We start from the raw sequence: 14,211 nt of genomic DNA, 5'->3' as shown, positions 1-14,211 counted from the left end.
AAAAAATATTACTAGTGAGTTTTATAACTATTTTATGAGGTTGTAGAATAGATGTTATTTTCTAAGTTTTATGTTAGCTACGCCAAGGCTAAAGTTAAGTGACTTGCCAAGGTCCCATGAGAAATTAATGAGACTGGTTCCTTTAATTAGTTTCTCTATGTTTTTGCTAAAACCACTGAACTTGCCCTTTCAGCCACAGACTTTTCTAACAAATCACCTTGCTGACTGGTACAGAAGGATGCTGGACTTGGATGTCTGGGGCCGAGGAGAACAACTGTTTGGGGGAAGATAGGCAAGTTAGTGAGCTAAGCAGGAGAGTGGCTGTGGATACCCAGAGGGCACTAGCCCTGCTAGAATGGGGGAGGGGTTCTTGGGAGGGAGGGCTGAGTGTGGGTGTGGATGGAAGGAGGAGAACTGATCAATGGGGAAGGACTTCCTAGAAAAGAGAAACTGTTACTCACAGGAGGTGAAAGCATTGTTTGGCTGGCATCAGAGCAGTTTTTAAGGCCTCTCTGCTTGGTTAGGAAGAAGGCAGGGATTCATCTTCACATTAAACAGCCCTAGCTGCACAATGGAGTATTTCACAGGACCAAAACATGACTTTCGTGGATGTGGTTGTATTCTTTTTTTAAAAGTAATTTCTACTAGGTGACGGGCACTGAGGTGGGCACTTGATGGGATGAGCACTGGGTGTTATTCCAAATGTTGGCAGATTGAACACCAATAAAAAATAAATTTATTTAAAAAAAAGTAATTTCTACAGCCAACATGAGGCTTGAGCTTACAACCCCAAAATCAAGAGCTGTATGCTCTGCTAACTAAGCAAGCCAGGTGCCCTGAGATATTTTTTTTTTTAATTTTTAAAAAATTTTTTTATTTATTAAGTAATCTCTAGGCCCAATGTGGGGCTCGAACTCATGACCCTGTGATCAAGAATCACATATTCTACTGACTGAACCAGCCAGGTGCCCCATATTTTTTTTATTATTTTTTTAATTGTAGTGTAGTTGACATGTAGTCACACAATGTTACATTTGTTTCAGGTGTACAACAGGAATTCAGTAAGTTTATGTGTTGTGCTATGCTCAGCACCAGTGTAGCTCCCATCTGTCACCACAGAGTGCTATCACAATACCATTAACTGTACAGCCTAAGCCATACGGTTTGGCATTCTTTCTGTGAGAAAGAAGGCACTAAAGAAATGTACCACCTTGCATTTCAAATGTAGGTATTTCAGTGTTTGAAACATTGGAACATGTAGGGTGATTTAACAGCCCCATATAAATACTGAGTATGGTTCAGATTGAATAACTTAAAATAAGGGCGAGCTGGTACCTAAGTAACCCTGGAATAAATAAAAGACCAACATTCTTCACTCATTGTCAGCCAGACAGTACAGCCCCTATAGTGGGGGCTGAGCATTGTGCAGTGGCCTTCCCACAAATATAGCTCAGAATCCCCAAATACTTTCTGTTGCATTGTGTGCAATATGTCCAAACTACTTCTTTTAAAAGGCAGGTGTAGGAAAGATGCTTTAAAAACAAAGTAGGAAAAAAAAAAAGTAGGGGGGGATCCCTGGGTGGTACAGCGGTTTGGCGCCTGCCTTTGGCCCAGGCTGCGATCCTGGAGACCCGGGATCGAGTCCCACATCGGGCTCCCGGTACATGGAGTCTGCTTCTCCCTCTGCCTGTGTCTCTGCCTCTCTCTCTCTCTCTCTCTCTCTCTCTCTCTCTCTCTCTGTGACTATCATAAATAAAAATTTAAAAAAAATTTAAAAACAAAGTAGGGGCACATGCGTGGTTCAGTCAGTTAAGTGTCTGCCCTCAGCTCAGGTCATGATCCTGGAGTCCTGGGATTGTGCTCCCTGCTCAGTGGGGAGTCTGCTTCTCCTTCTCCCTCTGCCCCTCCTCCCACTCATGCTCTCTTTCTTTCAAATAGATAAATAAAATCTTTTTTAAAAACCCATTAAAGGAACACCTGGGTGGCTCAGCAGTTGGGCATCTGCCTTTGGCTCAAGGCATGATCCCAGGATCCGAGATCAAGTCCCACATTGGGCTCCTTGCAGGAAGCCTGCTTCTCCCTCTGCCTGTATCTCTGCTGCTCTCTCTCTGAGTCTCTCATGAATAAATAAATAAAATCTTAAAAAACAAACAAACAAACAAACATTAAAGCAACCAGCCCTTTAGAAGTCTCGCAACTTCCTCATATATCCTTGTATATGTATTGGCCTGCAGCACCCAGAGCCATCTGTGGGACCATCCTGTGCTAGTCTTCCCTCAGACCCTTTTCCTTTGTGTCTTGCCAGGATTTCCAATGAAAACTACGTTCCTCATGGGCTGAAGGTGGTGCAATGCCATAGCCAGGGCGGGCTGCGCTCCCTCATGCAGCTGGAGAGCCGCTGGCGCCAGCACTTCCTGGACTCCATGCAGCCCAGGTACCTGCCCCAGCAGTGGTCGGTGGACCACAACCATCAGAAGCTGCTCCGGAAATATGGGGAAGACCTTCCCATCAAGCTGTCGTGATAGCGGCTTTCCTCCCAGGTTAGGACAGCTGGGAAGCTGAGCCAAGGTGGGAAAGTCACCTCTTCCCGTATCATTAATTGTCAGAGCCTAGTGTCACAACTTGGAATGCTAACCCACGCTGATCCCAGGATGCTTCTGGTGGAGCGAGGCTGTTGCTTCAAGGGGAGCTTATGGTTTTGGATTTTAGTTGGGCAGGGTAAGAATTCTTTTTTGCCTCCTTATTTTATTTTTATGGACAAAAGGGCCTTGGCCTCCATTTTACTTTCCTTCTTTTGCTTTCCCTGTGCAGACAGCAAATGAAGGAGTCTCCCTGAAGTGACTTGTTAAGACGCTCAGGTTTTTAATACATTTCTTCCCTGTCTAGTATGTTGGTTTTTCTCAAACAGGGGGAAGTCAAGTATTTTAATCCCATTGGGTTAGGATGGGAGAAAACATGCTTCTAGAGGTTGGAGAGGTGAACAAGGAGTCGGATTCATTTTCCCAGTTCCAGCTCATAATTACAAACTCTTTGGCTCTCCCACAGTTCACCTGGTTGAGATCCATCCCATCTAGGTCACTTCAGTTTATTTCCATACTTGAGAATGCTCCCCTTTCCACGTCCAGGACCAAAGCAGCAACTTCCTGCCATATGCTTCCACCCTAACACTGGAGGAAATCCTTTTCTGGAAATAGGCCTTCTAACTGGGTGGGGCAGAGAGAAGTATAAGCACCGTCTCTCAAGAGAACTTTGATATTTGCTCAGCTTTCCCTTTCATGCTGTTTGTTGTCTGTCCGTTGCAATCCTCCTGTCCAGAAGTACAAGGTTTTTAGCTTAATCCCTTTCTGAGACAAAGATTATCTTCTTTCAGAATCAATGTCAGGTCCTTTCTGTGTCTATGTTCCATCAGATTTGTAATACTGACCTTTTTTAAACACTTAATTCTCTCTTGGAGTCCTTTGGTTTCTCCACCTGCTCTCATGCCTGGGACTCCTAGATTAACTCATATATTTACATGTTCAGAATGGTGGTGTTTCATCTCTTTATAGTAAAGCCACCACTTTGAGCATGATATCAAGTTATTAGCGATTAGTATTTTTTCTAAACTATGAGAACTTTTTTACTTTACAAGATCGTAGCAAACTTTAAAAAATAATTTTATGACCAGAATCTAACAGTTTTGAAATTGTGCCCAGGTTGGTGATAGTTATTCTAACACTGATAAATAAAACTTCTTCTAAGCACAAAGCTCACTGTAAATGTAAAAACTTTTTTTCTTCACAGCTTTATAAAATCGGTAAATCTTCTTGGAGGAGGAAATATTTATCCTTCAGGTCTGTGCCGTGTGGCAGTGGTATGGTATGCACACAGGTGTACTGCACAGAGCATGCACATAGACATACCATGCACAGATGTGCCACACACGACGTGCGCACAGACATACCATGTGCATTGTGACTATAGCCCATCAACACATGGTCAGCAGATGGATGTGCACATCTTGTACTTTATTCCTCTGCTCCTTCATTTCCTCTTGTCCTCAACCAGGTATTTCTGGGATCTGAACTAGAAATCCTTGAAAATGAATAGTACCAGCCACCTTGGGGACAGTATGTTCAGTGTGGTAGGTAACTGTGGGGCATGTGCCTCAGTGACAACCCCAGGCTTGAGAGTCCAGAAACAATGGAGATTGATGGGTGGTCCTTAAAGTAGGCAGGCTTGCCACAAGGTGGCACTCACAGATTTTGTTTTATATTCATTCTTGAGAAATAGGGCTTTTATACGTGGTTCCTGAACATAACTGATGACTTATATTTCCAAATTTGTGTAGCTGATTTGGGATCATTTGGATAGGCTTAAAAGAAAAACTTCTTCCTCTGAAACAGGGAGTAGAGTGCCTGCATTCTCTTTCCCTGTGATCCTCATGCTAAGAGGGAAGAAACACAAGGTCATTTAGGTGTAATGGTTGCTGTGGGAAGAAGAAATGGAGTTTCCAACAGAGCTTCCTGCAGAGCCCAGTTACAGAGCCAGCAGCTACCGTAGAGAAAGAAGCTAGACTGGCACATGAGATTTCTCACCCTTCCCAGACGTTCCTGTGTAGATTTGACTCTTTGTTCTCTGAGTCAGCCTTTAGCACCCTTTCCGGAAGACTGACAATTGTGATCTCAAATGAGATATTTTAGGACAGGCATATTTTAAAAGAAATGCTTATTGTTTTTTGCTGATAGAAACGTAGTATATGTTCATTAAAGAGGATTAGTCTAAAAAAGGAATAAAAACCATCTATCTTCCCTCTATCTAGAAAAGAGCTAACCTTTGCTGGTATGTCCATGAATCTCTTTTTCAGTATTTAAAAATGCATATAATACAAACAAAATTCAGAGTCCTACATATATACAGTTTGGCATCTTATTTCCTCCCCCTTCACTTAACATGGTACCACAAGTAATTAATTTCCTGTGCCCCTAATCTTTAAAAGTATATTTCTAGTGGCTCTATAGTACTTTAAAGTTCATTCCCATACTGTTGAAAATTTTGGTTGTTTCAAATCTTTTGTTAATATCAGTAATGCTGTGATGAACTATCTTTTGTATAAATCTTTGACTGACTATATCTTTGATAACTTAGGATAGGATCCTAGAAATTAGATGAGGCAGAGGGGAACTTTCACATTGGCATGAGGAGTACCAATTGATATCACCTTTTAGGAGTATATATCAGGGAAATGCTTCTCTCTGACCCTCTAGCTCATGTCCCAGTGCATTTGCTGAGCCTCCATGTGAACAGTAGTGAGAGGTCAGTGTCATGGCAAGGGCCTTTCTGTGCCCTGATTGTTGTGTTTTGAGGTTCAGAGTCTTTTCTCTGCTTCCCCTTGTCTCTTACCCTTTATTGGCTTATTTCCTCTTGTAGCCAATGTTTTTTGGAAACACTATTTTAAAAACGTAAAATAAAAGTTACAGATAAATATTTTTGTGTGTACAATACACAAGCAATCAGTGATTTGTTATTCTAAAGTGAACAAGGCACAATATTCAGGGATTTGTTGCTTTTTAAGAGTGCAGCCATAAGTTACTTATTCTTATCCATGTCACGGATGGAGGTCAGATGACAAAATGTGTTCTGTTGAAATAAAGCCATGTTAATCCCTCACTTTAGACTCTTAGGAACTCAGTAGGCAGAAAGAGCTCTTGTGCAGCTTCCTTTTCTACCTATTACCAGGGGGCCCTAACATTTGACAATAATCTAAATTCTGAGTTTACCGTATTTCTCTGAGTTTTTCATTCGTTTATCCTTTCCTCCTTTTCTTTTTCCTTCATTATGTCTCATTGTCATAGAAGGTATCAGTTTTTACTTTTAAAGAAGATAGTTTCAATAAAAAAAAAAAAGATAGTTTCCTGGCTTGCTAGTCTATTAATTATTACATATGTTAAAAGGGTCCTTCTTTCTAATCTTTCATCTTTTCTGTTGCTTAGTGGCCATTTTTGGAATGCCTCATCCTTTAGGAACACAGTGGGTATCAGTTTTTCATGGATGAGATAAGCTGAATGAGGGTGTAAGAATGATCTTGTTATGATGAACTCTTGATCTGAATAACAAAAATATAATACATAGTCCTCAGAATACTTTTGCTTTGGAACTCAGCAGTCTATTTAGGTATTCACCAAGTTACCTCCTCATGCTGCAGCCTTATACCTTCTGCCTGTCCCCAGTCCTGGAGCAGTTTCACTTCAGGTGATGCCACAGGGCTTACATGCAGCCAGGGAGCCTGCTGGTTCAAATTACCCATCCCACCAACCTGCTAGGAGATGCATTAGTCACTCCCCTTTGCTCAAGGCTCCAATGCTTGCTTGCTAATGCCAGCATGTTATTCGGGAAGATGGGAAGTCCATTAGACTATTATTTCCATCTAACCAGGTCTGTCTATCGTTCAGTCTTGTTGGAGATCCCTAGACACTGTGGGTAACTGGACCAAATGGGTAATCATTTGGGGGATAATCTGGAACTTTCTTTGCATAAGAATGGGGAATATCAAACTAGTTCAGACATCCTAGGTTGTATCCTCTTCTAATGTAGGAAAGGTCATTTTCTACTCTGAATGGAGGTAGTTAATTTCCTACCCTCCAGACTGAACTCAGAGCATTTTCCCTCCTTCTAGCTTCCTTGTTATCAATTCTTGCATTTTCCTCTTGCTAAGTGAGTAGTCTGTTGCTTTTCTGCCTTCATAAGCTCTAAAAGCTGCTGAGTTTGTAGTCAGCATTATTATAAGCATGATGTGTGGTCCAAAATATTCTTGAGTTGGGGAGGCTTATATTCTACTCCTGCTTCCCAAAAATCTCTCTTTTCAGACTTCAACATGCTGGGGCAGAGTTTGGATTCTGACTATTCAGGTCACCAGGGTATCCATTAAGTCTTGGATAAGAATCAAGCATTTGAGCTTAGTAAGCTAACAGCTGAAAAGAAATGGGAGACTGAGACCTGGGTAGTTTTAAAAGAAGTGTGTTTATTTAGTTAGTGAATTGATGGGGGTGTAGCCCATGGATTTAACTTTCTATTTTGCTTTTCTCTATACTCAGTTCTGTTGTGTGTTGGATCAGAGGAATGGGCTGGTGATTTAGGTTTTGGTTCTGGCCATTAACTGTGTATCTTTGGACTAATCACTTAACTTCTCTGGGCTCCTTTACCAATAAAGTTAGAAGTTGAAATTAGATGTGCTGTAAGGACCCTCCTAGCTATAGTGTTCTGTAATACATCCCACTGTTTCTTATGTGGCACTTTCCCTTTGGAGCTGTGTACCTTCTGCTTCGTTGCACACCCTCATCCCGCCTCCAGCTCTGGGAATGGAGACTGTGCATGGAAAGAGGGGGAATGAGGAAAGCTGGATGCCACACCATGTCCTCCTGGCCTCATTGACTAGAGAGAAGCCTGCTTCCTCCATCTGGTGTTCCACCTGGGGTCGGAATATACTTCTCACCAGAGATATGCTGTGCATGGCCTTAGGGAACTCACATTTCTACTTAGTTCACTATTTAACAATAAAAAAAGAAGAGAAATATTTATCTTCAACTGCATTGCTAGTGCTGTAAGGTTTAATAAGAGATAAGCACAGAATGGAAATGAGGCAAGTTTGCCAAGTATTATAGATGGGAAGATATTGAGAAAGAAGGAGTAAGTGTTTCTCATTTTAAGGATAGGAGAAATTAAGACTATACTATAGAGGACTGAATAGAATTAGGTACTTCAAAAAGAAAACATTAAATCAATAAGCTAAAAATATTCTCTTTTTATGTTGTCATGACTGCCTCAGAAAATTGAGGGATCCACAGTGTTAACACATTGTTATCCACCCGTAAGTCCTAAGACATGATCAACTCACAGGGAGACTGGGAAGTTTTGGGGGCCTGCATCTTGTATAACCCTGACTGGCCTTGGACTTTGTCCCTCTTACCTTTATCTGGCCACCAGCAAGACAGACATTTGTAAAACATAAAGTTTATATCTTATAAGCTATCAAAAGACATTTCTCTCTATATATATGTCCCTATGACTAGACAGAGAGTACATTTCCCAGTTCATCCTTGTGCTTAGTTTCAGTCCCAAAGAGGGTGTTGGTATATTGGCTTTTCTTTGTGTAGCACAGATTTGGACCAAATATGCTAAACTTGAAGCTCTTTTTATAACAATCGTTCAGATATAGACATGAGCCCCCATTTTCTACCAAATTAGGGTCATTTTGTTGCTGTAGTTCCAAAAGATAGCCAAAAGGAAGGCTAAGGTGTATTTCTCTGCCCTCTGATGAACCCTAACTTCATCTAAAATTCTGACATCTTTTGTTATATCCCATAGAGCTAACTAGAGCTCCAGTCAGCTAGCTTAGTTTTTTCAAATTAAAGTATGTATATTTGGCCTTGAAGGTTTGGTAGGTCTGAGCTATAGCCACATACATATGGCTTCCTCTGTGTTCTTGGATACAATGAACAGGACTAATGTTGGCTCCAAGAAGGGACAGAAGATGGCTTGTGGTTAGTTTTTCTTTCTTAAATGTTATACAAGTGCAGAGCAGTTGGCTGCCGTCCCCCTCTCAAACCATCAGCAGAGCTTGACCTTGGCCAAGATTTTGCCTCATCCTCTCGGCATTTCAGCATAGAGTTGCGTTTCAGCCATGGAATGCTTAACCAAAAGCACATGCTGTAGTGATGGTTTCCAAAAAGCAAGTTTTTACAAAACGTCTACATCATGTTGTCCTCTCAAAACAAGTTTTCTCTGAACCACCAACCCAGTAAACCTTGAAATGACGATTTTTGACTCTTTCATTCACAAAAGCTAGGATTTTTGTTGTTAATAATACTTTATTGAAGCACAGTATAATGAACATACAATAAAGTACAAATCTTGAGAGCACTGCTTGTGAATTTTGACAAATTGTATGCATCCATGTTACCATTCAGGGCTGGTGGTTCCTTCTCTTCTCTTCTCTTCTCTTCTCTTCTCTTCTCTTCTCTTCTCTTCTCTTCTCTTCTCTTCTCTTCTCTTCTCTTCTCCTCTCCTCTCCTCTCCTCTCCTCTCCTCTCCTCTCCTCTCCTCTCCCCTCCTCTCCTCTTCTTTCTCTTCTCTTCTCTTCTCTTCTCTTCTCTTCTCTTCTCTTCTCTTCTCTTCTTTTTTTTTGGAGCAGCCACTCATCATAGCCCCTTACTGGCTTAGACTAACTATGCCGGACCCTGCCACCCAGTCCTGGGGCCATGCTGCTTGGGAGCTCCCAGTTCCTGGCCAAGGATGGCTTGGTTCTTGGGGGCCTCCCAGCCTACCCATAGAACATGACCTCCTCTAGGGCCCTTGGCCAGGCCTGAAGCTGGAGAGGCAACTGGAAACAGCAGGGCAAGGGCCCTGCTGTCTCCCACTGGCTGCAATAGGTTTCAGAAAAGTGCAGGGGTGCTGGGCTAAGGAAAACAACGATTTGGGAAGAAAGAGGCTGGGCAGTGAGTAAATGGACACTGAGGATTGGGAACCATGCAAAAAAGAGGTGCCCTGTCTGCTCCTCAGTGTGAGAGAGTCACCCTTGTGCAGCCACAACACCAGTGTCTGGCCCATCTCTGTCATGCTCAGCACAAGGAAGCCTTTGCATTTCAGCTCATCTAGGACTATGCGAGGAGGGTTATTAATAAAGTGCTAACAAAAGTTGTTTCCCAAGACACTTCTCTTTGAGGCCCCCAGATACTGAACCTGCTCTAGATCTGAGTATTTACTGCCCACCAGGGTGGGGCGCACTTCTGTGTGGATGTGGGTGCTGATGAGGAGATAGGGCATGGTGCATGGGTTCTGGCCAGGCTCCCACTCAGGGCTTTGGGCTCAGCGTGGATGCCAATCCCTCAGGTTCCAGGACTGCTGCAACCCATGGCCTGAGTCCAGTTACTCCAGCTCTCAGGGCTGGGGTTTCTTATATTACATGAAACATCTATAAATAAATAAATAAATAAATAAATAAAACATCTGATTATGTACAGCCTTGGATTGGAAGGTTGTGCATTCATCTACTGGAGCAAATTACTGTAATAAGACAAAGAATCCAGGTCAAAACAGGATGAAGGTTTGGTGGTCTGAATGTGGGCTGTTTGCTCTTTTGTCATATCTAGTAGATGTGGTTACTTCAAAGCTTCATATTTGTTTTTTGACAAGTTACTGTTGAAAACAGGTAATGTATGCACATAATACAAAAAAAAAATTTTGTGTAATGGAAAGGGAGTTTCCTCCCTCCACCCCTAGTCCTTTCCTTCCTTGAAGGTAATGACTTTAGACTTTATTGTTACTTAGGTGTTGTTCAGCTTGGGGCTGGGGCTGAGTTTGTTTTCTTTTTTTTTTTAAGTCTCAACTTTCTTCTTTGGTTATTAACCAGGAATATGTTTCTCTTCTCTTCTCTTTACACTCTAGGCTCTAGTCTAGGGCATTTATGCAGAGACTTGGACCTGTAGCTTTGTATGACTAATCCTATTTGTCCTGTCCCATCAAGTTCATTCTCCATATCTGTCACCTGGCGCATAAGTCCATGTTTCTCACAGGATTGGCCAGGAGTTGATGATATCTGGAGTTTTTTTTTTTTTTAATTAGGCTTGCTACTTTTAAAATACATATTTGAAATTTTCCATGATCAATTTTTAAAAATTCATATTTCTTTAGTAGGGGCTCCTGCAACACACCTATCTGATTAAGTTTTTTATTTGTTTTAAAGTAATACTTAATTGTAACCTACAAGTAAACTGTAGGTGGATCTCTGGACAGTCTCATCCCTACCCCCATAGCCACTCAAATCAGACATTCAAAATTCCAAAGTTACAGACATGAACTGGGATGATTATTCACCTTCACAAGCCGTTCTTCTCTTTAAACATAGGATTGACCTCAAATTTATTTTGAAAAGCCAGCTTCTCTGGCAGGCAAAATTTGATTTGATTGATACACTAAGTTTTTCAAGAGTATAAATGTCATGCAGAGCAGAGGACTTATACTCAGCCTGGAACCATATTTTACACAATTTACAGGCTCAAGAGCCAGGGAAGGAAGACCTCTCGTGCCCAACCCTCTCAGTCAGACAGAAACCAAAGCATGATGGATGGCTGGCTTCACTCAGCCACTTTTACCTCCCAGCCTAATTTTGTACTCCTCCCTGGCAGGTGGTTAAGGAGTCAGGTCTTCCCCAAAGATACACAGTCTAGGGAAAGGAGCGAGGCTGTTGGTGTTTTCCAATTCAAGTCCCATATGGTTTGCCTGGGGCCATTTTATTTTTGATGTCCTTTGGTGCTCTCTTCTTTGTCTTGCTGTTACCGGGTCACCCAAGGCCTCTTCAGTCATCATTGCAAATATTCCCACTGGTCAGGGAGCTCCCAGGGAGCATCCCTTTAGAGCAGCTGTCACATTTGAACAGCATCTGCTTTCTGACAAGCTTGAAGACAGAATTAAGGAAGTCGTTGAGCCTTTCCCAGTGGAAGTGAAGAACACAAACAGCCTTTGGGACTTGGATCAATACACTGTGAGTTTAGTGGTCTGGCAGCTTGTGTCAGGGGAAGGCAGGCTGATTCCCAGAGGGGGCCAGGATCTCATGGTCCTGGCTCTGTTGTCCATGAAGGGTCCTAATCCTGGAATGGTTCCCTCAGCCTTTGGCTCCAGCCTTTTCTAGACAGGGAAGCAGACCAAGGTAAAATGCTTGCTGTGTTTGAAAAAGATTCTGCTCGCTGCAGCCAATAAGCCCAATAGTCTGGGAGGTGAATGACCCTTCCCAAGAGATTTCTGTTGCGCCACTCATCCGGCCTCCGGCCCCTCACACACTGCCTGCCCTAGCCCTCCTGCTCCTTCTCTCTGACCTGACTCCACTCATGTCAGCTGTCCTCTTGCTGCTCCCCGGATGGTTTCTCTTCAGGCCTTTCTGGTTTTAGTACTCATTACACTTTTATTGGTTCTCACTCTCTGCTTTTTCTTTCCCTGAAGCTGTTTTTCCTCATAACTCTGTATCTGTTCATCTCTTGTGTCCACTCTATCAAGTGTGTGTCTCCATCTGCTGCTCCTTGTCTGACTCTGTCATGGCTTCTCAGAATGTCCTCTTGCCTGCACCTTCGTATAGCCTGCTGGGGGACAACCTGCCCTCACCTGGGCTTTGCTGACCCTGGAAAGAAGTCGGTACGGGGAATTTGAACAGTTGGTGGAAGAGCCCTACCTTGAGCAATCCCAGTTGTGGGGCAGGTGACAGCACCAGTTTGGGCAATGACCTCAAAGATGGCGGCTGTCTCTGGGCAGTGTGGCAGTGAAATAGGTAAGTCAGAGGAGGGGTGGAGGGAAGTAGGGGACACAGAAGTGACAGCCAGCACTCATCGAAGGGGATAATCAGAGAAGGAGGTGAAAGAAGGCCGGGCAGCAGCTAGATGTCACCAGGGAAAGCTGAGCAGGAGCTCCATGAGGGGAGAAAACCAGGGGAGTGGGACCTGCCAGAGATGCTGCAGCCCAGCTCTGCCCAGCAGAGGCCAGTGGCATGGGGACAGGGCCAGGAGAAAGGGGAGCTTTAAAGACCTTTTCTCCCTGTGCATCTCTGGTCCTTTTGTTATTTTCCTTTCCTGTTCCTGCCCTCATGTTATATTAGCAACAGAAAACAAAACAAGACAAAAAGCAGTCTATCTTTGAAAGTGAATGGCAAAATCTGGAGAATTTGAAGCTGGATGTACATACTTCCCCATTTGCTGGACTCTCAGGCCCCTTTGCCCACCAGGCAGCTGGAGCCAGGAGGGCTAGCCCCTTCCTGGAATGCCTTGAATGGAGTCTCTATACCAGTTTGACAGCCGGAGTGCCAGTGGCAAGGGCAGCCAGCAGTGGTGCCCACCCACAGAACCCCTCCATGCACATGGGGCAGGCAGGGGAGCAGGGCTGTTGGCCAATCCAGCTGGAGGGCTAGGACTGGTCTTGGGCAGGGCCTGGGCTGAGGGGTGGCTTCCAGTGCATGATGCCAGTCCTAGCACAGTCTCCTCTACCCCCAGGAAATGAGCCGCAGAGAGGCTTTGGTAGAAGAAAAAGAAAGGAAAACTCTTCTCTTGCTTAAAAAAATGTTTAAACTGAAGAGGTAATAAATGCATGTGGCAAAAAAATTCAAAAGATACAAAAGAATAAATGATGAAAAGCCTCCCACTTCTGTTCTCAAGTTCCCCTCCTCAGGCATCCTGGATGTACCAATTTCTTGTACATTCTTCTTACTTCTCCTTTTTTAGGTCTGCTGTAATCCAGAAGTTTTTAGATTCTTGACCCAATGGAATATTTTAAATTGTTTGGATGTATATGTATTTATGTAATGTGTGTGGAGGGACTAAATGATTAATAAAGAAAACTGTATCTCGGTTTATTGCCAATAATTCTTGCTGGGGCAGGAATGGTTTAAAATATTAAAATAACTAAATAGAGTCTTAAAATGCTAGCACTGGATAGGACCTTCTGAGTACCTTGTACCAAAGCCTTCATTTCAAACACAAGAAAGAGTCCTAGAAAGTGACTTTTCCAGAGTCACCAAGTGAGGTAATGGCACTTTTTAGGTGGTGGCCTTTGGAAAGATACGGATCCCCAAATGAAAGACAAATGATTGGGCATGGGTTTAGAAACTTCCTTAATTGGATACAAATATAGGGAAAAAAATTGGTAATTTCCAGGAAAAACCTGAAGTTACAGCTAGTTAAAAACAGCATACATGTGCACCTGTGTACACATGCACACACACGCACACACTCAAGCATTGGCAGCGGACAGAAGATGAAAGTCAACTGAGTCTACTGTCCTGCTGAGCTGGGCAGAGGCTGTTAGAGGCAGCATGATGTCACTCTGCTGAGGAATCCGCACCCCTTGGGCTCATGGCACTAGGCTGGAGGCAGAGGCAGGTATCTTTTGTTGGGCAGGAGGGAGAAATGCCCACCCAGACTTGAGTAAGAGTCTGTGCATGGACCCCAGGTTGGAGATGCCTAAGGTGTGAGGAGGGTGTGCCTGGCTATGCCACTGTGGAGCTCTGGCACCACTGGATCCATGAGCACTGACAGCCCCAACTGTGTACAGCACCTCCTGGGAGGAGACACCCCACAATTTATATGCTGACAAAACGGCAGGATAATTTTTTAAAATTCTCTCTGCTTTGACATTTGCTCCAGACACTGTGAATGACTTCAGTGTCCAAACTAGATTGATGGGCCTTTTGATGGC

The 14,211-nt window shown here is 43.3% G+C and overlaps 1 protein-coding gene and 1 pseudogene across 3 annotated transcripts in view; one reads left to right on the top strand and one right to left on the bottom strand.

Moving 5' to 3' along the window:
- The window catches only part of EXD2 (exonuclease 3'-5' domain containing 2), a 63,644-nt gene extending 50,279 nt beyond the window's left edge, over positions 1 to 13,365 (top strand). For all 3 annotated transcript variants that reach the window (XM_041758944.1, XM_041758946.1, XM_041758945.1), the window contains one exon: positions 2,306 to 13,365. In XM_041758944.1, coding sequence (XP_041614878.1) covers positions 2,306 to 2,522 — 217 coding nt within the window. In that variant the 3' untranslated portion in view covers positions 2,523 to 13,365. The remainder of the gene's footprint in view (positions 1 to 2,305) is intronic.
- On the bottom strand, positions 9,322 to 9,810 carry LOC121492521 (annotated as a pseudogene).
- Positions 13,366 to 14,211: the final 846 nt, after the last annotated feature.

The sequence above is a fragment of the Vulpes lagopus genome, chromosome 6 (genome assembly GCF_018345385.1).
Source record: "Vulpes lagopus strain Blue_001 chromosome 6, ASM1834538v1, whole genome shotgun sequence".
Lineage (NCBI taxonomy): Eukaryota > Metazoa > Chordata > Mammalia > Carnivora > Canidae > Vulpes > Vulpes lagopus.
The sequence above is the reverse complement of the archived record's forward strand: the minus strand, read 5'-3'. Positions and strand labels throughout refer to the sequence as shown.